We start from the raw sequence: 27,386 nt of genomic DNA, 5'->3' as shown, positions 1-27,386 counted from the left end.
GCACATGGGATCTTCCCGGACCGGGGCACGAACCCGCGTCCCCCGCGTCGGCAGGCGGACTCTCAACCCCTGCGCCACCAGGGGTGCCCCCACCCTCTTGATGCCAACCTGTTGACTGGCTCTTAGTGCAAGGTGCCTCCTGCTACAATCCTGTCCCCCTTCTCTTCCATTCATCCCCGCCTGCCTGCCCCACGCCTGCCACGTGTGTGGTGCCTGATGTCTGTGGCTTGCTGCGAGAGAACCTCTGAGGGTGTGGCAGGAGCAGCCCACCTGTCACTGAAGCTGCTCAAGTGCGGGCCTCCCTCTGCAGTAAATAGCATGGTCCCAGGCTGGAGACCGGGCAGAGTCCTCTAGACTTAGGGCAGAAGAACAGACTGAAGCTCCCTGTTTTGGGGTTTTGGTAGTTTTACCTTTTTCACCATTCATTCACTTCTAACATGAATACAAGCTTCAGCCGTCACGGTCGTGTGCCTTGTTGCGACTCAGTTCAACGCAGTGGGTAGTCACTGAACACTGTGCCAGGCGTCCAGTAAACTCAGGACGCCTCTGTCTGGTCTCTGCACCACCACCACCCCGCCCCCGCCCCCCCGGAAGGCTCCCATCACGTGGAGAGCATGAGAAGTAGGCAGCAGGAGGGAGGGACAGGTAAAAACGCCATCACGAGGGCACAGGGGAGACAGAGAATTCACGCTTCCACACAGGGCCTCCGAGAAAGCATCCCCAGCAGGTAGCGCTGCAGCGGAGCCTGGAAGGAAAGTGAAGCCCTTCCTCCTAAAAACAGTCACAGGCAGAGGTTTAGATTTATTTTCCTGGAAGTCAGACATCATTGACAAAACAGAACATTCTGTCCCCAGGGGTGTCCCTACATGTCTTCTCAGGACGATTGCTCCTGGCAGCTCACTGAGGTTAGATGGGGTGACGATGTCCCTCGGCACATGGACTCACACCGGAGGCCTGAACTATTTTCTGCTGGAATAGTAGGTAGGAATGGTAGGAAATGTTTACTGTGGACAGTAGAGGGCAGTGACAGCTGTCACGAGAACTGTCCGCCCTGCTTCAAACTTGTGGCTAAATGTCGCCAGCAGTAGGCAGACTCGTTATGGAGAGGTCCTTACATGCTCTGTGCTTGCAGGGCTGGGGGCGGGGGGGCGGTGGGGAGTTGCAAACCCAGTTGCATTCAGTCAGGAGCATCGAAAAGAAACTTCCCAGGGAAATGGAGTGTTAGTGGTTAGCATTTGAAGCTGCTGAAAAGAAGGCCTCTTTGTCACCCTTGCCTATTTTTCTGTTAAGTTGATGCAGGAAAATGGAATGAAGTCCAGAAAACACAGACTCCCATTTCACACACTGGTGGCACAAGTTTGAAACGTGCCCATGTCTTAGGGTCTGGTGATCGACACTGTTTCAGGTAGACAAGCCGTGGGCGTCTTGGTGCAGGAGTCATTCGCACGACCCAGGTACTGTGCTTTCCTTAGCAGGGACGGAAGGCAGCACTTTGCATCTGCTGGGTCTGAGCCCTGTTTGTGCGACAGTCCCTTACAAAGTCACTGTGGGTCTTCATAACCACAGCTGCGTGTTGTGCCTGTGTATGTGTGTCCTTGAAACTCCACCATGCCTATAGTCACGGTGGGCGTCTCAGGGCCCGCCGTCCAACCCCACATCTTCAGGGACGGCTGTCTCGGGCCCAGCCCACCTGGCCGGTAGTTGGCAGGATATGGGAGCAGGGAGTAAAAGGAAGCAAAGAAGACCTACAAGGAAGGTGTCATTCCTGGTGTTCTGCAGAACTTAGAGAAGGGGAAGGGGCCAAAACACCCTGTCACCAAGCCCCATCCTGGGACTTGTCTTGGGTCCTGCCCTCTCATCCACCTGCAACAGACAACCTGGCAGAGAACCGGCCCACAGGTTCCGTCTGGGGTCCTCTCTGGCCCTCCTTCTTCTCCTCTGCCCCTTCTCCGATGACCCCATCCAGGCCTTTGCCATCTCCTGGGTGAGCATCCGTCCTCCTTCCTGACCGGTTCCTCCTGCCTTCCATCCGGCCCCAGACGCCATCTCTCTAAAACCACACTCGCACTGCACCCTGTGCCTAATCAGAACAGTTCCAAACCCCTTGACGGGCACCCAGAGTCCTTCACAGTGGGCGTGCAGACGGCGCTCAATCAATGGTGGGTATTATTCGCCTCGCTCTGGTCAGCTGAGCTTGCCCAGCCCCTAGATGGCTCCAAGCTGGATTCCGGTTACACCCAGGGGTGTGATCACACGCTGCCCCCGAATGCCCCCCCTAATGGCTGGTTGCTCACTTACTCAAGCTGAGTAAAAACCTCCATTCTGGGAGTGTCAGAGATAAATTGACAGCATCTGCCCAACATCCTGCGCCTTCCCATGCAGGGAGGCCACACTGACAGGAAGCCTGGGCTTGATGCGTCTGTTTTCTAATCATCAGCTCTAGTCCCCCAGCTAATGGGCAGGGGGCAGGGGGCAGCGGTCAGGGGCAGTGAGAGCCCGGTTCCCTCAGGTCCCTCCCGTGCACTGTCAGTCAGCTTGCAGCCGAGCTGCCGTGTCTCTCCCTCTCTGGAATTTGCAAGCACACCAAGGTTTATTTTTATTCCGTTGCCGTGAAATGTCCGAGAAAGCTCCTTTGGCTTCTTCTCAGGATGGGGCGGCCTGCAGGTCAGCATTTCTTCCCCATGCACTCGGCTGCAGAAGCGGAAACCAAAGGCCAGGACAGAGAATCTGATGTCTGGACCACAGGGGGAGTGAGGTTAGGATCCTTGGGATTTGCCAGCCAAGCCTGAGACTTTATTTTCCTTCTACGGTGAAAGTTGCTTTCTGTGGTCTCAAAGCCCCCAGAGCAACAGAGCTGAGAACAAACTCCCATCGTAACACCTCAGGCCCTGACCACACTTCTTTGCAAATTAGAAGCCCATCTTCCCTGCATCGCAGACCAGCCCGAGGGTACACAGCAGGGTGAGTGGAGAGGTCTGGGTTTCTGCCCTGTTCACCCCACGGCCGGGCCCCAGGCACAGCAGCACAGCTGCCCACTCACCAAGATTCTGTGCTTGGGCTGGACACCAAGGCTGAGCCACAAGGTAGGAGTGGTCATTATTTCTTGGAAAATTGCTTGTGGGTTGAAGGTTGGGCCCTGGGAAACTTGTGAAAGGAAGAAAGGGTGGTCCACGGATTCCCGCCATGAAGGGGAGTTCACTGCTCCAAAAATCCCAAGGCACAGGTCTTTTTTTCTCTCCCACCTGGTGGCTCAAGGTGGTGTCTTGTGTGGCCCACAGCTCTGGAATCGGAGGCGTGACATGATGGTTCCTGTTACACCTGTGGGACAGAGTGTGGGGTCTGCAACCAGAGAGACTTGGCTTTGAGTCCTGTGTGCACCACACAGAACTGTGTCACTGAGCCTTAGTTTCTTTATCTGTAAAATGGGTCTTTTGCAGAGATGTGAAAACAGTAGTGAAGTACTGGCTCAGAGTACTACACTCAGATTTTAGAGGCCCTGCAAATGAAAGATGAGGGTGCCCTCAAGATGTAAATCAAAATAAGAGAAAACAAAACTGTCAAGTAAGAATAAGAATATAGAAAATTGTGATTTTTCTATTGATGATTATATCGGTTCTTTAAAATGTTTTTGAAATATCCATTTTTTTGAAAATTATTTTTAGTGCTCCTGTTTCCTGGTGTAACAAGCATAAGCTTAGACTGCCTGGTGGGCAATCTCAGATGCTGGTTTTATTGTTAACCTCTTCCCTGGGCTTTCACACCAAGGTGGGAAGACGAACTGTGTGCTCAGATAGAACCTCATTCTTCCCGTGTCGTGGCCTTAACTCAACATACCACAATTGCTTGCCAACTTGTCTGTTTTCCTCTGGAGGTTGTCAGCTCCCCAGGGGCAGAGACCACATGGGTTCTGAATCATCATCCTCTCTCCAGTGCCAGGCACAGAGCTTGGCGTAGATATTTCAGCACACTTCACTGAAGACATGGCTCACCCGGGCTTAGTTCCAAATAAACTATTCACTGGGTCCTCCAACTGGGGTCCTTTTCTAGGATGTCTTCCCTTACAGGGGACACACACACCAGGGGCACCAAGTGAAAGGCACGGCTGGAGGAGTGAATAGTGTTCAGACCGTACATCTCTTTGAATGCTGAGAAAAAGAGTTGAGAAGCACAATTCAAGTTATTTTGTGTTTCTCCAGGGCAGAATTGGAGCTCAAACTGGGAGTTGTAGGAAGGTAGATTTGGGCCGTTTTGGGGACAGACTTTTTATATTATTTCTGTCTACAAATGGAGCAGGCTGCCTCGGAAAGTAGCAAGCTCCCCAGGACAGTGGCGGTCGGGCAGAGACTGGCCAGTGGCCCATCTGAGATGATGTATCAATACTAGGGACTGCTCCAGCCAGGGAGCTGGGGACCAGATCCCCTCTGTTCATTCCGTTCCTAGTTGCTGAGAATAGTCAGGAAAAGGAATGCTTCCGCGCTTGGTGTTAGAAAGTCTTTTCTTTCTCAGTCTTCACCACCTACCAGCCTGGCGGTTGTGTTGACGTTCGTGTTTGCCCTTTGAGACCTTGTTTCCACACTCTGCCCTGTTATGTGCCCTGGAAGGGCCAATGTTGAACTCTGTGGACAGGAACGAGAGCGTTCCCAGTTGTCTGGCCAGTGGAGGGACAGGCTGCGGACAGTGGGGTGAGAGGAGGCCGGCCACCTCCCAAGGCGAGCAGAGGCTGCAACCGTCATCAGGCAGCTGATCCCTACCAGCTGCCCCTGCCCCTTCAGCCCGGGGGGAAGTTGGGCTTCCCCCCACTGCACTAGCCCAGGGGTTCTTCAGTATCCAAGCCGAGTCTCCCTTACCACTGTCCCACACCTGCCAAGTAACCCCTTCCCTACACCCTCTTTGATCACCCGTTCCAAGAGTGCCATCCAGTCTCTGCAGCGTGGTAGCCTCTCTGGGCCTCAGTTTCCCCACTTGTAAAGGGAGTTTCTAAAATATCTACCTCGAGGGTTAGCTCACGGTGAGGCTAACGTGAGTTGCATGAGTGCAGAGCCGTAGCAGAGGGCTGGGGCGGATGCACGGTGGATGCCGGCGTCTTTGCCCTCCCCCTGGCCCAACTACACCGCTCCTCCGAGGGGGGCCCTCCAGATCCTGCTGATTCAGGTTGCAGTTATCCCACTGAGAGCTCGCAGTGGCCCCTCTGCAGGGACCTGCTCCCCTGACGGAGCCAATCCACACCAGCCCACCCCTCCGTTCCTCCCCGTGGAGTGTCTAGTGAGCTCTCCGTGCACCTCACACCCCAAGTGAAGGCGGGGGGAATCTGTGAGCCGTCCCTCCAGGGGTCCTGCTGACTCCCTGTCCGGGGCGTGGCCAGGCATGAGAAAAGCTTGATGTCCAAAGATGTACAAAGGGACCCCCTAGGATCATTCTTGCCTTAAAATAGTGAAATAGTGAAAACGAAAATCTGTCCAATTAATGCAAGCACTTAAGATATTTTTTTCCACGTTCCAAATCTTGTTCACCCACATAGGACATAACGTTTGTAGCCGTAATCATAGCGTCCATAACATTTCGTGCTGAACTTTTCCACACACTCTTATCACACCTTCTGGTGTTTCCAGGTGGTCTTCACAGTGGCCACTGCTGGTGACCGTAGAGGATTTCCTCAGCAAATTAATATACGTAGTTTACCAAGCCACTCCCCTATTATAGCCAGCTTTGCGTGGATAGCTCTTGTTTCCTGCCCCTGAATCATTTCCTTAGCAGAAACCCCAGCAGCAGGGGGACCACCTGGAAGGGAAGGGTGTGACCCTGGCCGTTACCTCCTAATGTGGTCGCCATACTGCTTTCTAAGAAGATTGCGTCCACACATGCTTCTCCTACAGAGTGTGAGCTGACTGGTTTCAACACCAAGCCACCACACTAAGCATGTTTTTACTAACTTAGTAGGTGAAAAATTATACTTCGAGGTTATTTTAATTTGCACTTATTTTGTTTATTTTAGTGGTGAAAATATTTCCCCGATTACTTGCTTGTTATATGTATATACATGTTATATGTATACATATTGCATATTACATATTTGTTTATGCTTGAATGGTCTGTTCATGTCCTTTAAATTGATGCACGGGCAAGGGTGGGGGACTGATTTTTGTCAGTAATTTGCCAGTAAGTTTTTGCCTGACATCCTTGTTGGTGTTTAAGGGTCATCCTGCCCCTTTTGTAGGCTCTGAGCTGCAGGACTCACTGTGCCTTGAAAGTAACCCAGTTTCCATACTTTAAAACGTCAAGCAACCATTCCCTCTTAAGTAGTCTTTTGGTTTCCCAAGTCAAGCAGCCCAGTACCGTGCAGAGAGCAGAGCAAGCCGGGTCAGACGCATGAGGTCAGATCCTGGCTCTGTCGTGTCACAGCCACTTGCTGGTCAGCCAACTGGGACAACCGCTTGGCCTCTTTCGACTTCCATCTCTTAATTTTAATGTGGGGTAAAGTAACCACTGTGAAAATTTAGCGTGAGACTTGGATGGGATGATGTCACCTCCTACCAGCTTACAGGGAAGCAAGTGTTGGCTGAAGCCAACAGCATCGTTGGGCTTTTCTGAATTTTGCCTTAAATTTTTTTCTCTTTTAGTGTTGGTGTCTTTTACCCTGCATAAAATGAAGTCATAAATCAAAACTTATTTCCTAAATATTGGCAGCCTACACTTGAAAGACGAGGCTTGGGGTCTTGATTTGAGACATAAAAATAATGAAATCAGTCATAACTGAGAACAGTTTAGAGATCCATTGGGCGTTGCCATCTGTGCCCTTGGGGAGCAGGGACAGTTGTGGCTCCGCCCCGTCGGCACCACTTCTGTTCTTCGTGACTGCTGACTCCTTGTTTCCCAGGCAGCTTCAGCAGCAGCAGGCGGAATTGGAGGTGCACCAGAGAGACGGGTTGTCATCCTACGACTTACCGCAGGTGAATTTCTGGAAAGCGCTTTCCCAGTTGGAACTGTCTCCAACCAAAGGACTGCGGACTAAATCCAATCCTTAGCTTGAGCCCCTCAGCTCAAGAGGTGCTGTCTGTCCCTCTACCCACCCTGCAAAAAGCATTTTGGTCCCCGGAGTGGGGCGGGGGGTCGGCTGTGACTCTTCCATGCAGAGCTGAGCCGAGCCATGAAGAGTGTAAAACAGGAAGCGCTAGGAGACGCGGTCAGCCAGCACAGTAAGTGCCCTACATACGAACCTTCAAGCTGCGAGCTTTCAAAGATGCGAACGTGCATTCACACGTCCAGTCACGGAAGTTAGCTCACGTGTCTGGCGTACATTGTGACATGCGTGCGTCCTTTAAAAGTGACTGTGCTTTTGTGTACTTTACAGCACTGTAGAGAGTACAGTAGTACAGTATCTTTATTTCAAGCCCAGGATGTCCAGAAGCAAGCGTAAAAGCAGCAGTGATGTAGCTGGTACTACTGTACTTTTCAAGGTACTGTACTGTAAGATTAAAAAGGTCTTCTTTATGTTTTGTTTGTTTTTTATGTAGTATTTGTGTGAAAAGTATGATAAACCTATTACAGTACAGTACTATAGAGCCGAATGTGTTAGTTGGGGACCTAGGCTAACTTTGTTGGACTTACGAACAAATTGGACTTACGAACATGCTCTCGGAACGGAACTCGTTCGTATGTAGGGGACTTACTGGTACTGAGATGCAGAGGCTGTGTGGGAACTAACCTTAACCCTAACCCTAACCCTAAGCCTAACGCTAACCCTAACCCTAAGCCTAAGCCTAAGCCTAACCCTAACCTAACCCTAACCCTAAGCCTAAGCCTAACCCTAACCTAACCCTAACTCTAAGCCTAAGCCTAACCCTAACCCTAACCCTAAGCCTAACCCTAACCCTAAGCCTAAGCCTAACCCTAAGCCTAACCCAAACCCTAACCCTAACCTAACCCTAAGCCTAACCCTAACCCTAAGCCTAAGCCTAACCCTAACCCTAAGCCTAAGCCTAAGCCTAAGCCTAACCCTAACCCTAACCCTAACCTAACCCTAACCCTAACCCTAAGCCTAACCCTAACCCTAAGCCTAACCCTAAGCCTAAGCCTAACCCTAACCCTAAGCTTTGAACTGTGTCAGCCCTGCAGCCTCCTCGCTGCTTCTCCCGCCTTTAGTCTGAGCCCCTCTGTTCTCAGCACACTTGTCCAGTCACAGCCTGTGCCTCCCACTTCACTGCCCTGTCCCCTTTCCTTCTCCCATCTCCCCAGGCCCCCCTGCGGGAGAAACCACAGCTTGTGTTGGTATTTGGCCTCTCTCTCCAATTAAACTTTATGTTCACTTTTCCTGATATTTAGACTAGGTTGATTATTTTTATTTATCTCTCTCCAAGTGATCAATGGGACTCCAGTGATCTTTCTGTGACCTCTCGTTCACACCCCCGCCCGTCTGTTCTTGGCTTTCCTGTACAGAAAAGCTCCTGCCCTACACAACACTGAAGGCTGAAATGCCAGCAATTCTGAGGGAGGGGGATCTGGTGGAGGCAAACAGGTGACTGCTGGGAGCGTTTGCTCTGCACCTTACACGCAGGATGCTCTTGTGTTTTCACGTGCAAACAGGTTCCTGTCTCCAACCTGCCAGCCGGGGTTCACGAGGCCGGGAAGTCTGTGGAAAAGGCAGACTCAATCTTTTCCCAGGAAAGAGATCCGCGGTTTGCCGAGATGTTTGCAGGAATCAGTGCATGTAAGTTTCCAAAGGAGGCTGAGGTCGTGAGATTGTGGGGTTTATAGTTGCTGTCCAGCCATTTGGAGGCAGCCACCCTTGAGGGTGAATTTACAGCGACTTTTACAGGGTAGAAAAGTAGCACCAAATACAGGGGTTCCAGTGGATCCTCTCTACTCCTGGCCTCGCCTCTCATTTACCCGTTACCTGGGGCAACCAACCTGGAGCCTCTGACATCTCATCTTCAAAATTTGAGGAATTGGAATAAATGAGCTCTATTAATCATGGTAGAATTTAGCTTTATCAAGACAAAGACACGTCCCTATAAAAAAAAAAAAATCTCTTGGGACTTCCCTGGTGGTGCAGTGGTTAAGAATCCGCCTGCCAATACAGGGGGCACGGGTTCGAGCCCCAGACCGGGAAGATCCCACGTGCTGTGGAGCAACTAAGCCCGTGCGCCACAACTACTGAGCCTGCACTCTAGAGCCCGTGAGCCACAGCTATTGAGCCCACGTGCCACAACTACTGAAGCCCGCACACCTAGAGCCCGTGCTCCGCAACAAGAGAAGCCACCGCAATGAGCACACTGCAACCAAGAGTAGCCCCCGCTTGCCACAACTAGAGAAAGCCCACGCGCAGCAACGAAGACCCAACACAGCCAAAAATAAATAAATTTATTTTAAAAAAAAAAGAATCTCAACTTAATCTCTAATGCAGAGAGGACCACATTTCAAAATAAAAATATGCAGTAAAAAGGAAAATAAAAAGTATCCAGTATCCTACCACCCAGATTTAATCTTTTTTAACTTTTTAAAAGTCGCCTTTTTTGTCTTTTTCTACACATATGAAATCTTTTTATATACAAAATCAAGCTCCTGCTGTTTGGTAGCTTACTTTTTCACATGACAATTTATTATGAACGTCTTCCTAGATTATTAAATGGTCTAAATCGTATTTACCGCCTGCGTAGTGTTCCATTGTATGGGTGTTCCACGGCTCATCCTTCGTGGTGGTCACTGGGGTGCTCACCTGTGTTAGCACTGCAGTTAGAGAAAATGGCGCCATTCTTGGGACTTCGCTGGCGGTCCAGTGGTTAAGACTCTGTGCCTCCACTGCAGGGGACTCGGGTTCAATCCCTGGTCGGAGAGCTAAGATCCCACATGCTGTGAGGGGCGGCCAAAAATAAATAAATAAATAATAATAAAAAGGTATTTTTAAAAAAAGAAGATGGTGCTGTTCAAAGTTCAGGTGTCACGTGGAACCCACGTGTGCAGCTGCCTCACTCGCCCACTCAGACTGCCGCTAAGATCGGCAACATATAAAACTTGGAAATGTCTTTGTCAGTTCCAAAATTCAGGGAAGAGATCCCATTTTCATGTGATCTGTGAGATACAGTGTAATCGGGATCAGCTGAAGGGAGAAACCGGCCGACTCATGCCATGGAAGCGTGGGGAACGCAGTAATGGGAAGGGACCCCCATTAGCGTCCTCCTAGGACTTAAGGAACTGGGGTCAGCACGGGCCACAGGGAGGACAGAGAGGCCCCGGGCAGCTGGCAGAGAGCAGATCTCAGGCCTCCTGCTGCCAGCACCTGTAGTGGAAGACCACAGCCCTCGCGCCCACGTGGCTGTGAACCAGATGCTAGGAAAGTAGGGAGCGCGCTGGAGCTGCCTGAACTGAGAACAGCAACAGAGAACAGACCTGTTAGCATGACGGGGAGGCTCCCCTCTGGTGCTTCCCACCAGCCATCCAGATGTGCCACCCGCCCACAGCGGTATTTCCTCGACTTTTATAGAGAAACGTAATTTCATCCAGCAAGAGGAAACAGCAGAAGTTCCTCTTCCTCTCAGATAAGCCTGAACTATTTGATCAGATACCCACAGCATTTCTGGGAAACCCATTTGAAATTTTAATATTATACAAACAGAGACCTTTTCCCATAAAGATGACAAAATAGAAAAAAAATTAACAGAAAAGGAAAAAGAAGGGAAGGAAAACATGTAATCCAAGAACATTTCCACCAACCAAGCTGCTTTCCTATATGAAAAAGCAACAGAAAGACCTTCTCGGACATGCACCATCTCCTTATACTTCCTGGAAAAAAATTACCTGCAGAAGACTGTGCTTTTTGTGAAATGAATCAAAATATGGAACACAAGAATGGAAGTGATAGGTTGGAAAAGAAGCAGCGATGAAAAAGTGAAACTAGTGACACCTGGAATTAATATAACATTGTCAGAAGGTAAAAAAGATATTTAAAAATAAAAACCAGAGTCAGTTCAGCAAAGATACATACTTTGGATCAGGGGACTAGAAACAGACATTTCTCATCAGTCTATACTATTTTATCTCTGACATATAACTTCAAGTATGCTTAAACATAACCACTAATGGATGGGAAAAAAAAAAAAAGATGGAAGGAGAGAGGTCTCGCCTCCAAACCGCTTCCAAGAAAAGACAAGGAAAGTTTTAGCAACTTGCAAAACACTCAGGAGGAAAATAAAGAGAGAGAGCAAGAAAATATGAACAGCACGAGTAATGAAATAAGTTGATGCTCAAGGGCTTCTGACTGATAATTCTTGAATAGTATGATGCCAAAATACGATATAACCGAAACAAGATAAAATGAAAAGTATGGAACCGGAAAGAGCGGGTAGTGTTGATACTCTCCAAAACCAAGGAGGAAAGCAGAGAAAGAAGCCTATTGTGTACAGGTAAAAGATGGAACCTAAAATGAAGATATAAATGTCATGAACAATGAAATGTGAAATCCAAAAATGGTTTGAAACACAAGAGATCCTGACAAAGCCAGATGACGGCAGAAGATTTCGATATGCCTTTCTTCATCTCTAGCAAATCATGTACATCAAAATAATAAAGATACAGAATATTGAATAATTTTATGTATATATATATATATATATTTTTTTTTAAGTGATAGATAGATAGATAGTGTACCCCACAGATGCCCTGGAGCATTTAGAAAAAAAATGTTTCATATTGAACCAACCACCAAAAAACCTTAAATACATGAGAAAAAGTGGCTTGTTTATAGTCAAGAGAAGACCAGAAGTCTTCCTAACTCACGCAACTTTTAGCCTCATCTCTTTCTCTCCAAGATCCAAGGCCTTATGATTTGGGTTAGCAATACACACCCGAGTCTGATCTCTTTCCATCCTGTAAGGATTTCCCAATGAGCACCCCGTCACTGCAGCAAAAGAAAATGGACCAGGAAAACTGCTCAGTGCCTCCGGTTTCTCAAAACGTCACAGAGGTTTGTTGACATGTGTGGGCGATTTGTCACATGGCCCCTGAAGCCAGCTCTCTGGGCCCCAAACCTGTGAGCCTGAGTGTCCATCACTTCTCACGCTCACTCAATGGAGGATCCACCCGCTCCGCCCATCCCCCCACCAGCAAGCCAGAGACAGGTGCAGACGTGGGGTCTGTCCAGGCACAAAATAATTGCCATGTAACTCACCTTTATATCCTTTATTCCAAGATCTTGTTGCAAGCAGGGATGTTAGGGTCTATAGGAATGAGATGCGTAGGGATTTTGAGATTCTAGGGAAATTGGGAGGGTGCTTCGGAGAGCCCTGGACCCCTCAATTACCAGAGGGAGTGAGAAGGCTCCCGTTCCCACTCCTGTTTCTCAAACTACCACCCTCTTCCTCGTGTCAAGATCTAACAGCCCAGCTGGGATTTGAGCCCATTTCTTCAGCCTCTCTCTGTGGGAGAGACTGCTGAACTGAGTTTTCTGCTTAGCACTCCGTGGTGGCAGAAAAGCATCCACTATTATGCATCTTGGCTGGGCCTGAGTGTTTTCACTTGTATGAGGAGCTTGGCCTCTCAAAGAAACCCTCGTGGAAGGGTAAGGAACACAGGTCGGGGCTGCTCCAGGTTAGCTGGAGCACCTGCTGGGTTAGGGCAGCGGGGTCAGGCAGGGTTCTGGGCCAGTGGGAGGAGTGCTGGACTTGGATTCAAGCCCTGAGTCCTCCTTCACTGGCTCGTGAGCTTGGACAAAGTGAGCCTCAGTTTCCACACTAGCAAGTGATAGCAAACATTTAAATGCTGTTGGCTCTGATACTGGCCCCTGTTCTAAGCACTTAACTTATGCTAACTCATTGAATTCCCACCACATCCCTATGAGGAAGCTACTATTATTATCACCATCTTTCACTCGGGGAAACGGAGACAGGAGGAGGTTAAATAACATGTCCAAGGCCACACCCCAGATAAATAGGGCAGAGCTGGACGTTAGAGTCTGTCCTCTTAACCATGGCTCTGCACCTTCTCATGCATAAAATGAGAGGTATCGGGAATTCCTTAGCGGTCCAGTGGTTAGGTGTTCGCCTTCCAGTGCAGGGGGTGCAGGTTCGATCCCTGGTCGAGGAGCTAAGATCCCACATGGCAGACTTCCCTTGTGGTCCAGTGGTTAAGAATCCACCTGCCAGTTCAGGGGACACGGGTTCCATCCCTGGGCCGGGAAGATCCCACATGCTGTGGAACAACTGAGCCTGCGCTCTAGAGCCTGTGCTCTGCAACAAGAGAAGCCACCGCAATGAGAAGCCGCACACCTCAACGAACAGTAGCCCCCGCTCGCCGCAACTAGAGAAAGCCCGTGCACAGCAACGAAGACCCGGTGCAGCCCCCCCCCCCCGCAAAAAAAGCACAAACATATAATAACAATAATACTAAAAAGATCCCACATGGCTTGTGGCCAAGAAACCAAAACATAACACAGAAGCGATATTGTAACAAATTCAATGAAGACTTTTTAAAGAAAATGGTCCTCATCAAAAAAATCTAAATAAAAAAAAAATAATAAGAGGCATCATACCCACCCCAGGTGAGAAGAACTCCGTAAAATACTATGTGAGGAAGAACCCTCTTTAGTTCTTTTCATCTTCCCGACTCTCGGAAAGAGCCTGCCTTACAGCTCATGGCCCAGCTGAGGCTTCAGGGAGCAGCCAGGGGCCCTCAAGAGCAGCTGCAGAGATCAGGGTGGGGCAGGCTGCATGGGGATGGGATGGGCCACCCAGGGCCTGTGCCCTCCTGCTCGTGCACGCCACCCCTGCATCTGTGCTCGGGGCTCCCTGCCCCAGGGTCTGCAAGGCAGGAACTCCTCCAATGTGACCCTTGCTCTGCTTTTCCCAGCGGAGAAGAAAGTGATGAGCTCGGCGTCTGCAGCAGGAACTCAGCAGATCTACTCCCAAGGAAGCCCGTTTCCCCCGGGACACTCGGGAAAGGCCTTCAGGTACCTGGTGGGGGCGGGCAGCGGGCCAAGAGGGGAGGAAGAGGCCCCCCTACCCAGCGAAGCCCTGGGTCTCAGAGCTTGGCTCTGCGTGCAACAAATACTACAAACCTCACTTCGTGCTTACACATCCACATGCCCGGGCCAGGCTGAGGAGTCTGGTGGCTCCGGTTCTGCCCTGTGAGCCCTAGGTGAGTCACCGTAAGTGCATGGTGTCAGTTAACTCTATATCAGATGTGAAAGGTGCCAGCCACTGCGTTGTGTAGCAGCGCCTGCCGGGGAGAAGGGAGTGAGGTGGCCTCTAGCCAGGGCCCAGATGGGGCAGAGCTGGGGCACCTGACAAGGCAGCAGAAAGTGCCCTGTTCCCTGGTTCTGAGGCCATGGCCAACTCCAAGGGGGAGAGGACAACTTGGCCCATCATGCCTGGGATCTCAGCCTAAAGGGCCACTCATGGGAGGTACAAGCAGGATGTCTGGCCTTCCCACAGCTTGGTTCTTAGCATCAGGGACCTCTTGTAGGTCACAGAGGAAGCTGTGACAACACCACCATGACAGTACCACCAGAGGCAAGGCCTGGCTCCCCTGCCTTCCGGGGACAGGAGCACAGGCTGCGGAGAATGGCTAGAGGAGAGACCCGCAGCATTCAGGGAGGGTGTGTGGGTACTCAAGTGAGCATCAGATGCCCGCAGACTCACTAGGAGAAGCATCTCAGATGCGTGCCCAGGAGGATGGGGCTCCTCATACAGCCCAGCCTCTGGCTGACTTGGCCAGAGCTGAGTTTCCAGATAAGATGCAGGCAGGGACCAAGACTGGGCAGGTGGGACCAGCCACCCCAGGGAGAGGTCCGGGCCGGGACTGCCCTCTCTAAGGGGATGAGGCTCATGCTTCCACACTGGTCCATGGACAGACCTCCTGGGGAAGCAGCAGGTAGCTCGGCAGCTGTGCCCTGGAACAGCAGCCTCTGGAATCTTGGAGTGGCTCTGACCAGCCGTGCAGCTGGGCCCCGCTGGATTGCAACCTGTTCTGAGTCTCTGAACAGGCAGCGACTCTCTGGTCTGGGGACAGGAGGACAAGACGACAACCCCCAGTGAGCTGCTCCCAAGCCGTCATCACTGCCGGTCACCCCGCTCTGCTGAGCGCTGGCCGAGCCTCCAGACTTATGCCCTGCTGCTGTGTTACTCACGCACTCAGCACACGGTGACCAATTGCAGTTCCGTGCCAGGCTGTGTGCCAGCCCAGGCCCGCGTTCACCGAGTCCTCATAACACTTGCTGCTCCCCCCGCAACCCCCTGCCGTCTGGACAGAGGGCAGCAGGGACGGAGCAGAGGCCAGAGGTGAGGAGGGACAGCCCGAGGCAGCGTGGCAGGGGCGGGAGGGCCGCCCAGAAGCAAAAGTCAGGTGGCCATCTGCTGCCAGGGCGGGCACCCAGCCATCGGGGATGTGGTGAGCGGAGCCCGGGAAGCAGGAGAGATGGGGAGGCCTCGAGTCTGGGAGAAATGGAATGAGACCTCGGAGGCCTCGAATACCACGCCCGGGAGTTCGGACTCCATCACTGATGACTTGTGGGAGAAAAGGCACTGATGGAGGAAGCAGAGCCCTGGAGAAAGTTCAGGGGTGCGGGGGGCACAGTGGAGGAGTGAGACGGTCCAGCTGGAGGTGCTGTGCCTGTGTGGACTGTCGTCACAGAAACAAAAAAGCGGGGCAGGGTGGAGGGCAGTTACCAGAAGGGAAGGCAGGCTGATGTCTGGACGGCTGTGCGAGGAAGGAGTCCGGGGGGACACCAGCCTCCATGTGGAGCCTGGCACTGGGGAGGCACTCACTAGATACTGGTCTATAGAAGGAATGGATGGATTAATTAAAGAGGGCTTCCCTGGTGGCGCAGTGGTTAGGAATCCGCCTGCCAATGCAGGCGACATGAGTTCGAGCCCTGGGCTGGGAAGATCCCACATGCCGCGGAGCAACTGAGCCCGTGCGTCACAACTACTGAGACCGCGATCTAGAGCCCGTGCTCTGCAACACGAGAAGCCACCGCAATGAGAAGCCCTCATGCAGCAACAAAGACCCAACGCAACCAAAAATCAATCAATCAATCAAATAAATTTATAAATAATAATAATAATCAAAGAACGCATGAGGCTTTACGCCTGTGGGATGGGCAGTTTCCTGTAAATCTGCAGGGCCTGAGCTGGTTTGAGTGGGAAGGGCTATGGGATGAATGACCCTGAGCCCCCACCAGAACGGCACAGCTGTGGCAGCACATCCCTAAGTACATCCCCAGCCCAAGTCCTGCTGTGGTCCCGTGGGCCCTGTGCATACGTTAGCCGGGGCACCTTTCCTAGGACCCACAGGGCTAACTGCCAGCTCTCCAATCAGTGCTGTGAGGGCACCGAGGGCCACCCTGACCCAGAGGACAGTGATCAGAAAAGGCCCTCTGAGCTCACACATTCATCAGGAGGGAGAATGGGAAAGGAGTCCTGCGTTAAGTGAGGAAGTGCTTTCAGGAGGGTGGGAATGAAGTTCCCCTTGATCGTGGTTAGTGCAGGAATGTCTTGTCACCTCTGAGTTCTTATTTTAAGAGGGACCGGATAGGGGCTTCCCTGGTGGCACAGTGGTTAAGAATATGCCTGCCAATGCAGAGGACACGGGTTCGAGCCCTGGTCTGGGAGGATCCCACATGCCGCGGAGCAACTGGGCCCGTGAGCCACAACTACTGAGCTTGCGCGTGTAGAGCCTGTGCTCCGTAACAAGAGAGTCCGCGACAGTGAGAGGCCCGCACACCGCTCGCCGCAACTAGAGAAAGCCCTCGCACAGAAAAGAAGACCCAACACAGCCCAAAATAAATACATAAGTAAATTTAAAAAAAAAAAAAAAAAAAAAAGAGGGCCCGCCACAACTACTGAGCTTGCGCGTGTAGAGCCTGTGCTCCGTAACAAGAGAGTCCGCGACAGTGAGAGGCCCGCACACCGCTCGCCGCAACTAGAGAAAGCCCTCGCACAGAAAAGAAGACCCAACACAGCCCAAAATAAATACATAAGTAAATTTAAAAAAAAAAAAAAAAAAAAAAAGAGGGACCGGATAGCATGGAAAACATATTGTAATACAATTAGTGAAACGGTACCCGGTCTTCTTTACTGGTCTATAACCTTCCATTCTTTAAAAACCTGGCTGAAAACCCACCTCCACCCAGACCCTCCGTGATTAGCCCCCTTCTTCCCATGTGATTCGCTCGTGGGCACCCAGCACTCTGCCTGTGCGGAGCTGGCCCTGGGGAGGCAGGAGGAAGAGCCTGAAACGAAATGCAAGTCTTCCTTCCCCGGTCTCCTTTATCTGTAATGAGCTTGTTGTATAATTGGCGGAACTGGGAAGATCTCACAGAAGCCACGCCTATAGCAGTGCAGCCAGCGCAGGCCTAGGGGCAGAGACAGCGGTCAGGGACTGAGCCTGCGGGAGGACAGGCAGGGAGCATGGGTGACACACACAGCGGGTGTCTACTAAGGACTCGTTGGATTCAACCGAAGATTCACTGAAGGGTCAAAAGAGGTAAACAGTTCGTGCTGGGATGGGGGCGGGCAGGTCCAGGCCCCACCCAGCAGGCTTCCACTGACAGGCTCTTTTCTCTGAAAGCCTGTGGCCTATTTCCTGAATCCTTAAGCTTTATAGGTGCCCCAAAGGAACAAATTAACCAGAGCACAGAGAGCAAGTTAACACCAAGACTGATTTTTATTCCAAGAAGCTGCTCTTTTCCTGGGAATCATCCGTTGAAAGCAAGAGACACAGAGGGGTGGGATTGGGGCTCCGTAGAGAAGAGTGAGGGGGAGACCCTGTGGGGAAAAAGAGGCAGCAGTGATGGGTTGAGGGAGCCCCGGGGGAGAGAAGGAAGACCGGGGGCTCCCCCTGAGGGCCTTCGATCCAGTGATGCACAGCTCCGGTGGGAGAGAGCGGTGCGCTCCGGGAGAGGTGGCCCGGGACAGGGCGCGTGGAGCTGGGGCGTCTCCCTGGGACGAATGCGTTTTCTTCCCTTGCAGTTCTTCGGTGGTGCACGTGCCTGGCGTGAACGATATCCAGTCCTCTTCCTCGACGAGCCAGAACATGTCCCAAATCTCCCGGCAGTTAAACCAGAGTCAGGTGGCGTGGGCGGGTAGTCGGCCGCCCTTTCCCGGACAGGTATGGGTGTCGGTGAGGGCACTGCCCCCAGGTGCCCAGAGGGTGCAGAGCACCTGGGCTGTGCTTACTTTGCATCCCAGCTCTGAGAAGGGGCGGCACGCTGAGCTGCAGCTGACCACCCCAAACGCAGCCGGGCTCCCAGGAGCACTGGCCACCCTAAGGGTACTTTGAGAACTGGGTCCCCAGCAATGGTACCGAGTCTGGTTTCAGCAGCCTTTTCTCCCGGCAGTCTCGGGGAAGTCCTGGGGGACCTGGGGGAGGGGCGGGTGCACAGAGGCCCTCGATCAGGAGCGAGCCCCTCACCACTCGGGACCTGAATTTCCCTGGCCCAGGAGTGCGTGAGAACATCAGCGCTGGGACACACACTCCGTGTGGTCGCTGTGAGGACGGCTGTCCTCTGGGCTGAGGGAGTCCTTGCCAAGGTCCCATAAACAGAAGGCACAGGACCTAGATCCTTGTAGCCCTGGGCATGAATTTCAACCAGACCTGCCCCAAAGATCCAGGGCCCCAGTGCTGTGGTTCTTGGGCCGGCACACAGTGGCCTGATCCCAGGCCTTGTGCCCAGCAGGCCCAGGAGGGCCTTTGGAGCCGCTATCGGCCCAGGGCGGGACTGCCGCTGCGGGTGGCAGTGACCAGCTCAGGCCGTGGACCGGGGACACCTGCTGCTGATGCTCTCCATCTCTGTGCTTCATCCCGATTGCAGCCCATCCCCTCCCAGTCCAGCAAGACTCAGTCTTCTCCCTTTGGGATCGGAACGAGCCACACCTACCCAGCCGACCCCTCCTCCTACAGTCCTCTCTCCAGTCCAGCCACCTCCTCGCCCAGCGGGAACGCCTACTCCAGTCTTGCCAACAGGACTCCAGGGTTCGGTAGGTGGGGAAGGAGGGAAAGAATGCCTGGGAGCGTCAGCAAAGATGCTTTCTGAACATTCTGAGTTTGGGGGTCTGAGCCCCAAGCTCCCCGAATCCTGGCACCAGGCAGGTCTGGAAATTTCCAAGCGCCTCTTCTCTCTGGCTATCTGGAGGCCAGTCGTGTCCCTAAGAGACTGGCTGCCTAGACCTCGGCTTTGTGGATTGACTTTATCATTTTCGAGGCTCTGGGACTCTACTCCCTTGCGCTGATGTCATCTGAATGCTATTTTAACCCTTTATGGCTTGGCAAGGGCTTTTAGGTCGCCCAAGTCAAAAACCCTATAGTCCTATTTCAAAAAACTAGAAAGTATAGGTAATAGGGATGACCAATTGTGTAAATAAATTGTGTAAGTAATAAACACCATAAAGTTCACTTTTTAATATTAAAAGAGGGATCCTATCCCGCGTAAGAACATCTTGCCTAACATTGTTTGCACAACCTCAGGCCATAAAGGGTTCAGTAACCACTTCCTGTGGTGCCCTTCCCAGGAGCCCTTACCACTGCTCACCCTGCAGGTATTTAATGGACCCCCTCAGCGTGTCTGCCAGGGTCCGGGTTCCATGTCACATGGCAGGGGCTCAGAAGGGACCGTGGGGCTGGCAAGAAGCCTGAGCTGGTGCCCATCTTCCCGCAGTGCTGTCGCCAGAGAGAGACGGCCAACAGTGTGCTCGGGGAGGGAGCACGAAGCAGACCCCAAACATCTGAATTTCCATTTGAGTTGCAGGCTTCCCCTTAAGCCGTGTCAGCCTTAGGAAAGAGCTGTGCCTTGTTCCTAGCCCATACCTGGAGCTGGAAGCTGCTCGCACGCCCTCTCCGTCCCCACCACTAACAGCAGCATTTCTGGCCCCCTCAGCCCGAGGTCTCGGGGTCTCGGGGCCCAGCATTTCCCGACTCCTTATCTGTGGCTCTCCCTTGCACTCAGCTGTCCCCTCAGCGTGAATCCCATTTCCTTGTAGCAGGTTCTCACGTTCAGCCTTTAAATATTCTTGCTAGATTAGTCGGTGAGTTTAGAAGCACAGAGCCCTATTTCAGGAAGGAGAAGCCCTGAGGCAATTGCTTTCAAGTCAGCCAGGCCATCAACGTAGATCCACCCTGAGGTTGGAAGCCTCTGATTCCCAGGAGCAGTCCCGCCTCCCTGCAGTCTCTGCATCTGGCTCTCTCACCGGGATATGGAGAGACCTCCCACCCTCCCCCAGCCCCAGTCTCGTCCTAAAGGTGGCCGTGGCACACTTGGCATGCAGGCACCTAGTCCTTCCTGGAAGCACAGGGCCCACCTGGCACTGACCTACTCACCAGGCCCTCCTGAGTGCCAGGCTCTCCTGAGTGCCAGGGCCTCCTGAGTGCCAGGCCCTGGGCTGAGCCCTGGAAACAGAGGGAAGGAGACTTGGTTCCGACCAGCAGTGCAGACACGGAGGCAGGGGAGACTGATGGGAACAGAGAGACGGCAGGCCAGTGCTGGAGGTGCAGCGGCCAAGGTCTACTGAAGGCAGGAGGGTGAGGAGAGGCTCAGAGGAGACCTGGCACTCACCCCGTAAGGCCTAGAAGCACCTCAGTGTGGCTCTAGCGAGAAAGGAGGGGAAGCCACCCGCTGCCCCAACAACTAGGGCCTTTAGCTCTGTGAATCTGTCTGGTCTCCACTTAGCAAATGCTAGGCGCTGAAGTGCAAATGGAGATGGAACACAGAAAGGACAAAGCGTGGGGCTGAGGCCACCGTACAAGCTGAAGACCAAGAACAGGATCACACAAACAGGGTCCAGGCTCAGCAACCATTTTTACAGCTGCCGTCCAGCTATCTCACACTCGGATGATAACAATAATAGTTATGACAGTAGCTAACTCTTACCAGATGCTTACTACGTGCCCAGCGCTTTACACATTTGAGTTCACTTAAAGCTCATGGTAGCCCTATGAGGGAGAAACTATGATTATTCCCATTGCACAGATAAGTAAACTGAGGCACAGTGAGGTCAGATAACTTACCCAAGGCCTCACGGCTGGTCAGTGGTAGCATCATGCCTGTGGAGCCAGGTAGTGCCATCTGAGTCTGTGCTCCCATCACTACCCTATCTTGGCCGTTCTCTCTAATCCATCGTTCAGGGTATCTTAGAATTAACGCGGGAATTGGATGCGTCCTGATTTATACCAATGAGAAAGGGGCTGGAACCCTTTCAATGAGTGCACGGAAGAGACTGTAAAATAGAGAAAATAAGGACTGAGGAGTTTCTTGGGGCCTTACCATCAATACCTCGTTTGTTAACCTCACACAAGCAGTTCGAGTGGGAAAGGACACAGTTGGCATGTGTTTGGAAGCCAGCTCAGGTGGAGCGATGAGGTGGGGACAGGAAGCTGAGGAGGCGGGAGGCTCAGGCTGGAGGTGGGGAGGAGGACCTTCAGCGGGGTGGGCGCCAGAGTCATCTGTCATGCAAGGCTCCTGGAGGACAGCTCCCAGTGCAGGCGGGGGAGGCCCAGGCAGAGGGGTCAGAGTTCACAGCAGGGTGGAGGACCATGGTGTGGAGGTGGCCTGGAGAGTGCACGGACCACGGGATCTGTGGAGTGTGGGTAAAACAAGCAGCTCCTGCCCCAGAGGGCTTCAAGGGCAGTGGGACCTGACCCCTGGTGTGCCCTCCAGCTGGGTCACACTTCTCCGGGCCCTTTGGCATCCGGAACCTCCGGTAGGTCCCTGGGTGGAACGGACCCTCTTCACTGCCAGGTCTTGTACAGACGGATCCTTGTGTCTGGAATGCTTTTTAACCCCACCTCCAAGCCTTACGCCTGGTTAACTACTAACTGTTCCCCTTCTGCTCTCAAGTGACGTCTCTGAAAAGCATTTTCTACTTGCCATAACTAGGTTAGGTATCCCTCCTTTATTACAGCTCTGCTCAACCTTCTTATAGCAGCTTACAGCTGGATGGACATAGCTGCCTACTCCTCTACCCCAACATGCTGTAAGCTCCTAGGAACTGTCTTGGATATAGGAACTGTCTTGTTTCCCAGTGTATGTACAATACTCACCTAGAGGCTGGGTCAGAGTGGGAGCTCGGGAAATATCTGCCCAATGAATCAATGAATCAGTTAGTTCATGGGGATAGAAGAGGTTGCCCCCATCCTGTCTGCTGATCAAAGGGAAGGCCTAACTCGAACCTCTGCATTCAGCCCATGTTAAGGGGCGGAGACGTATGTAAGAGCCAGGGGGCACCTGGCAAGGAGTGGCGTAGGAGGTGGTGGAACCAAACTCAGGTGTAGTCGGAGAGGTCAGCCAAACAATTCCAAGAAGGTGGTGGTCATAAGTGTCGATACCCAAGAGAGCTTAACAATGAGAATTGAATTTGAATTTCTGTTGGGTTGGGCTCGGCTATACAGACTTCGCTGCAGAGTGATTGCAGAGCGTGGCGGAGGGAGGGAAAGGTGAGAAGACGCTGTGTGTATGGCCAGCAAAGGGAAGGAGAGGTAGACATGGGGCTTGAGGAGCCTGTACTCGTCTGCTAGGGCCGCCATCACAAAATACCGCAGGCTGGGTGACTTAAACAGCAGAAACTTATTTTCTCACCGTTCTGGAGGCTCGAAGTCTGAGATCAAGGTGTCAGCAGGGTGGGTTTCTTCTGAGGCCTCTCTCTCTGTCTTGTAGATGGCCACCTTCTCCCTGGGTCTTCACATGGTCTTCCCTCTGTGCCTGTGTCCAGATTTCCTCTTCTTACAAGAACACCGGTCATATTGGATCAGGGTCCACCCATATGAGCTCATCTCACCTTAACTGCCTTTTTTAAAAAATTATTTATTTATTTATTTATCTGCGTCGAGTCTTAGTTGCGGCATGCGGGATCTTAGTTCCGGCACGCAGGCGTCTCTCTAGCTGTGGCGCATGAGCTCAGTAGTTCTGTTGTGGCACACGGGCTCTCTAGTTGTGGCATGCGGGCTTAGTTGCCCCCGTGGCATGTGGGATCTTAGTTCCCCAACTAGGGATCGAACCCATGTTCCCTGCATTGGAAGGTGGATTCTTAACCACCGGACCACCAGGGATGTCCCCTTAACTGCCTCTTTAAAGGCCCCTTCTCTGAATACAGTCACAGTCTGAGATACTGACGGCTGGACTTTCCACGTATGAATTTGGGAGATACACTTCAGGCCACATAGGAAAGAAGAGTGGAGAGAATTAATTCATGATGGGCAGGACTTCAGCAGGGAATCACTGTGGCAGGAAGGTCCTGGAGGAAGCTGGAGGACTCCTGAGAGGCAGTCATCTCTGAATATGTGAGGACAGTCCTCATGCTGTGCCCCAGCCTTGCTTTCAGCAGAGGTGGCTGTGTCCACCTCTGAGCAACAGGTGGCCCAGCTTGTGCTTAGCCACCTGGGCCTCCAGGATGGGGGCCGAGTGTCTGTCCAGTGGGGCTTCCCTCACTGCACCAGCTGGGGCTGCTGTGCGTTTAATCTTGCCATACCTGGCCTGTTCTAGATTGTCCCATTCTGAAACTGGGCCAGGGGACGTGATTCTATGAAAGAGTTCCTCTTGGCCCAGGGAGTCTCATGAGAGAGTCTCAGGTAAAGGCATTTCAGCAAAGCCAGACACATTTTTTTTAACAACAGAATCCTACATACATGATAGATTTAAATCCCTCTTGTGCCGAAATAGGGAATTGTATCCTTCCCTGATTTTCTAAACACCTTTCCCAACTGTGATCGTGCAAAGCTTGAAAGGCACCAGTGGTGAAGCGTTCAAGGGAGTGTATGTCTTATTAAAGCCATTTATATCTCAGGCAGTAGGTGAGATACATGTGTGTGAGAGAGAGGGATTGATTCTCCCCCCTGCACACTGTCTAGCCTTCCCCCAGATTAACCCAGTGTTCACTCATCAGGTGGTGGGTAGGGTCGCCTGTGATCGGTAGGACTGTTGAAAGAGCAAGTAGAGCCACGACGGGGCCTGTCCTGCCACCCAGAGCTTGACAGTGAGCCCATTGCCTCCAAAACGTTATTGAATGGTTTGAAACAAGAAAAAGTTCCTGTGGTTTTTTTTTTTATACACCTTAGGATAAACTACCCCCCTCGGGTTGAATCTTTAAATGTTTTAGACAAAATTCTGCTCATTTTTCTTAGTTTCTGTTTTTCCATTGGGTATTTTTTGTAAAGTGTAGACAGAAGCAAGGTTGCTCTCACTTACAAATTATAATTTGCTGATTCCCACAAAGAGACCTGTCTTCTTGTCTAAGCTGCACCCAAATGCCTTTCCTCCCAAACCAGTGGTGCTGAGAAACCCTCAGCTAAAGAGATGGGCAGAAAGGGCCATGGCTCTTGACCCCCGCGGAAGGACCTTGTGGAACGTCACACGTGGCTTCAGCCAAGTTGCCCAAAAAAGGCAGCGAGGCTGCCGGAGGTCAGGGCTTGCTGAGTGAGGCTCTTCCTCTGTCAGGGCCAGGTTCCTTTAAAGAGCAGCCTGTGAGCTGAGGGGCATCCAGAGTGGCAGGGACCGCCTCTCCCTTCTCGTGCATGTCAAGGAGAGGGCTACTCTCGGCCACAGACAGGCCCCACGGAAGCAAGCCTCCAACAGTGATCACAAAGGGCCGAGGGCTCCGAGGCTTCCGGCCTTGGTCACCTGGCAGATGCACGCAGGGAGAGCCACCCTGTACAGCCGGTCCCTGCGCCATTCGCCAGAGAGCCCCCTTTCCTGTTTCACCCATCCAGCTCTCGGGTGCACAGCCAACTTCTTATCTATCAGCCAGCGTGAGAGAGAGGGGGACAGCAAACACAGTCAGCCAGCTCTGGATGGAACGCGCCTTTCAGAAATGTGGGACCCTCTGGGCTGCAGTGGTTCTTAGGTCTCCCAGAGCCACGGATGGCTTTTAAAGGAAGTGTCCTGTGCGTCGGATCTTTCAGCTGAAAGTGGACAAGGTAGCGGGCAGTTCCAAGGGCGGCCCTCGGAAGTCTGGTCGCAGTGGCAAAGCCAGCACCACGGACAGCAGAGCGGTGAGCAGCAGTCCCACCAGCAGCCGGGTCAGACTGAAGTGTTCCAGGTAAATCAGCGAGCACCGCCTTCTCGTAGGTACCGGCGCCTCTCTCTGCTTCCTGTCCCCCTCGGTCTCTGCCTCCCTGCCACAGCACGACTGCCGATAGAGACTGTGAGTGCTGGCCCCTCCCAGGGAAGGTAGTAGCCCTGACTTGAGGGGGCCCAGTAGGAGGCTCGGCTCTTCTCATGAGGCTGCCTGGGCGCCTTGCCACTCTGAGTTTTTTGAGCCATTCCTGGTCCATCCCTCGCGCCTGGGGCAGCCCTGACCTAAGTGTGCAGCAGCAGTGGGCGCTGCCGGCAGCCCCGTGGCACAGGACGCAGCCCCTTCGGGGTGTTCAGAGCTCCACTTTTCAGCCAGAAAAGTTCTCACTGGGGAAAGGCTCCTGTTGGGGGCATGAACCGGCTGATGCTCCAGCCACCCCACCAGGTCTTCATGAGGGAGCCCCAGGTGCCTTCTGTCATGTCCCAGAGCCTGCCCCGCAGAGCGAGGATGGGGGAGGAAACACCTGGTGGTAGGGCTCTGAGACCCACAGACTAAGATCCCCCTTCTCAAGGGAGAGCTTTCCCTTTACCCCACCCTCATCCCAAGCACCTTTCCCACCAGGTCGAGCAACATCTTCAGAGACAAAGGTCTAGAACCCAGATGTCACTCCAGGTCCGCAAAGGGGCAGGATCCTTTTACATATGCAGAGAGGTACCCTGACCTATAATGATTAGCCCCTCCTTCCTCCATCCATAAGGCTCAGCCCCGGCCCATTCTTATGCGTCACAACTGCCATGTAAGGCAGAATTCCCTAACCTGGTTCTTCATGGTCACGATGCTAAAAAGAATTCTTGGTCAAATAAGTTTGTGAAACATGATTAAACAGACTTATTCGGTTTCTTGACTGCAGGCCTTATCAGAGCCTTTATCATACTAACGAGCACTGAGGATTTTTAGGAGGTAGGCAAAGTATACCTTGTTTCCCAAACTCATTTGTCCACAGAATTCTTTCCTCCCAGAGTATCTCATGGGCCAAGAATTGGACACAACACACTTTGGGACATTTGCCATAAGGGATGGAAATATAGCTCCTTGGATTTTCTGGATGGGTAGTCTGAGGCCCAGAGAACTTGAAGGACTTGTTAAAGGTGAAGTCTAACCTTGCAGGGATTTGGCCTTGCCCTAGATATACACAGTGAAGACAGGCCACTCAGCTGTTCACGCACGTAGCCCTCCTTTTTCCCCTCCCCATGTTGCAGCGCTGTTGCATTTTCATCATTGGTTGTGTGTACCTTGCTTGGCACCAACCTGGGTTCTCCCCACCAGTGGGTCTCTTGTCCACCCTGTGTCCTGGCTCAGTTTTAAATAGAGAAAGGTCGTGTCCTGAAGTTGTGTTTGTGTGCTGGAATGACAGCTCCCAGGAGAGGACAGCTTCCCAGGACCTCAGACATTTGAGGACCGTCTCAGAGCATCCCTAAGGTGGCCGGTGGCGTGTTCCTGGGCCGCCCCCTTAGAGAGATGACCATGAGGGTGGCTGGCAGGCTGGGCTCCTGGGACATGCCAGTGCCCAGGAGGATGAGCCGACTCCCCTGCGCTTTCTTTTCTTCTCTCCTGCAGGACATGCTGCCCATGCCAGGAGATCCAACCCAGGGGACCGGCAACTATAACATTGAAGACTTTGCCGACCTGGGCATGTTCCCGCCGTTTTCTGAGTAGCTGCGGACAGAGCGAGCCTTCCACCGGGCAGTGCCCCCCATACTGTGACATCGACGCCCACGTGAACGGGGCCCTCCCTGCTTGCCCTGCCGCGGGACCCCCCAGCAGAAGACATCTCGCCCCCCGTGTTCCCCTCACTGCCGTGGTGTTGGTCAGCTTTTAACCCACAGCTGCAGCTGCTCGGCCACCGACCAGGAGCCCAGTAGACGTTGGGGGCTGGTTGTATTTATTGTATTTTACCTGTCTGTGCTTGGGAGGCGAGCCCATGGGGTTCTTAAAATCTGGTTGTGAATAATCTCATATTAGACAATTTTCATCTATAAAAAGTTCAGTTACAGCTCAGAGAGCCCAAGCCGCACCCTCAGGCCTGCCCAGGAAGCTGGAATCTGGTTTCTTCTGGCCTTTAACTCCTGTGTCTGGGTGGGGCTTAGAGGGTGTTGGGGAAAGAGGTGAACAGGATGCACAGGCTTTGTTCTCAGAGCTGGAGAGGAGGAGCCTGGGGACACCGAGGTGGGGGGGACGCTGGCTCCTCTGGGCCCTGTCTCAGCCACGTCTGTCTGTGCGTCTGTCGTGCCGTGAGACGTGTGTACTTGGTGCAGTGTGATGTGAATCCTTGTCCTGATGGATGTGTTGTGCCCCGTGTCTGTCGTGTGCGGCCACAGTGAGGGTCTAGAATCCAGGGTG

The 27,386-nt window shown here is 52.5% G+C and overlaps 1 protein-coding gene across 1 annotated transcript in view; it reads left to right on the top strand.

Annotated features, from left to right (window-relative positions):
- Nucleotides 1–26,896, top strand: part of ARNT2 (aryl hydrocarbon receptor nuclear translocator 2) — a 149,910-nt gene extending 123,014 nt beyond the window's left edge. Inside the window, exons 13-19 of the mRNA XM_007447062.1 lie at nt 6,875–6,947; nt 8,581–8,704; nt 13,837–13,936; nt 17,958–18,096; nt 18,800–18,965; nt 24,874–25,010; nt 26,604–26,896. Coding sequence (XP_007447124.1) covers nt 6,875–6,947; nt 8,581–8,704; nt 13,837–13,936; nt 17,958–18,096; nt 18,800–18,965; nt 24,874–25,010; nt 26,604–26,702 — 838 coding nt within the window. The 3' untranslated portion in view covers nt 26,703–26,896. The remainder of the gene's footprint in view (nt 1–6,874; nt 6,948–8,580; nt 8,705–13,836; nt 13,937–17,957; nt 18,097–18,799; nt 18,966–24,873; nt 25,011–26,603) is intronic.
- The last annotated feature ends 490 nt before the right edge of the window (nt 26,897–27,386 follow it).

Source organism: Lipotes vexillifer, unplaced genomic scaffold (genome assembly GCF_000442215.2).
Source record: "Lipotes vexillifer unplaced genomic scaffold, Lipotes_vexillifer_v1.1 scaffold1339, whole genome shotgun sequence".
NCBI lineage: Eukaryota > Metazoa > Chordata > Mammalia > Artiodactyla > Lipotidae > Lipotes > Lipotes vexillifer.
The sequence above is the reverse complement of the archived record's forward strand: the minus strand, read 5'-3'. Positions and strand labels throughout refer to the sequence as shown.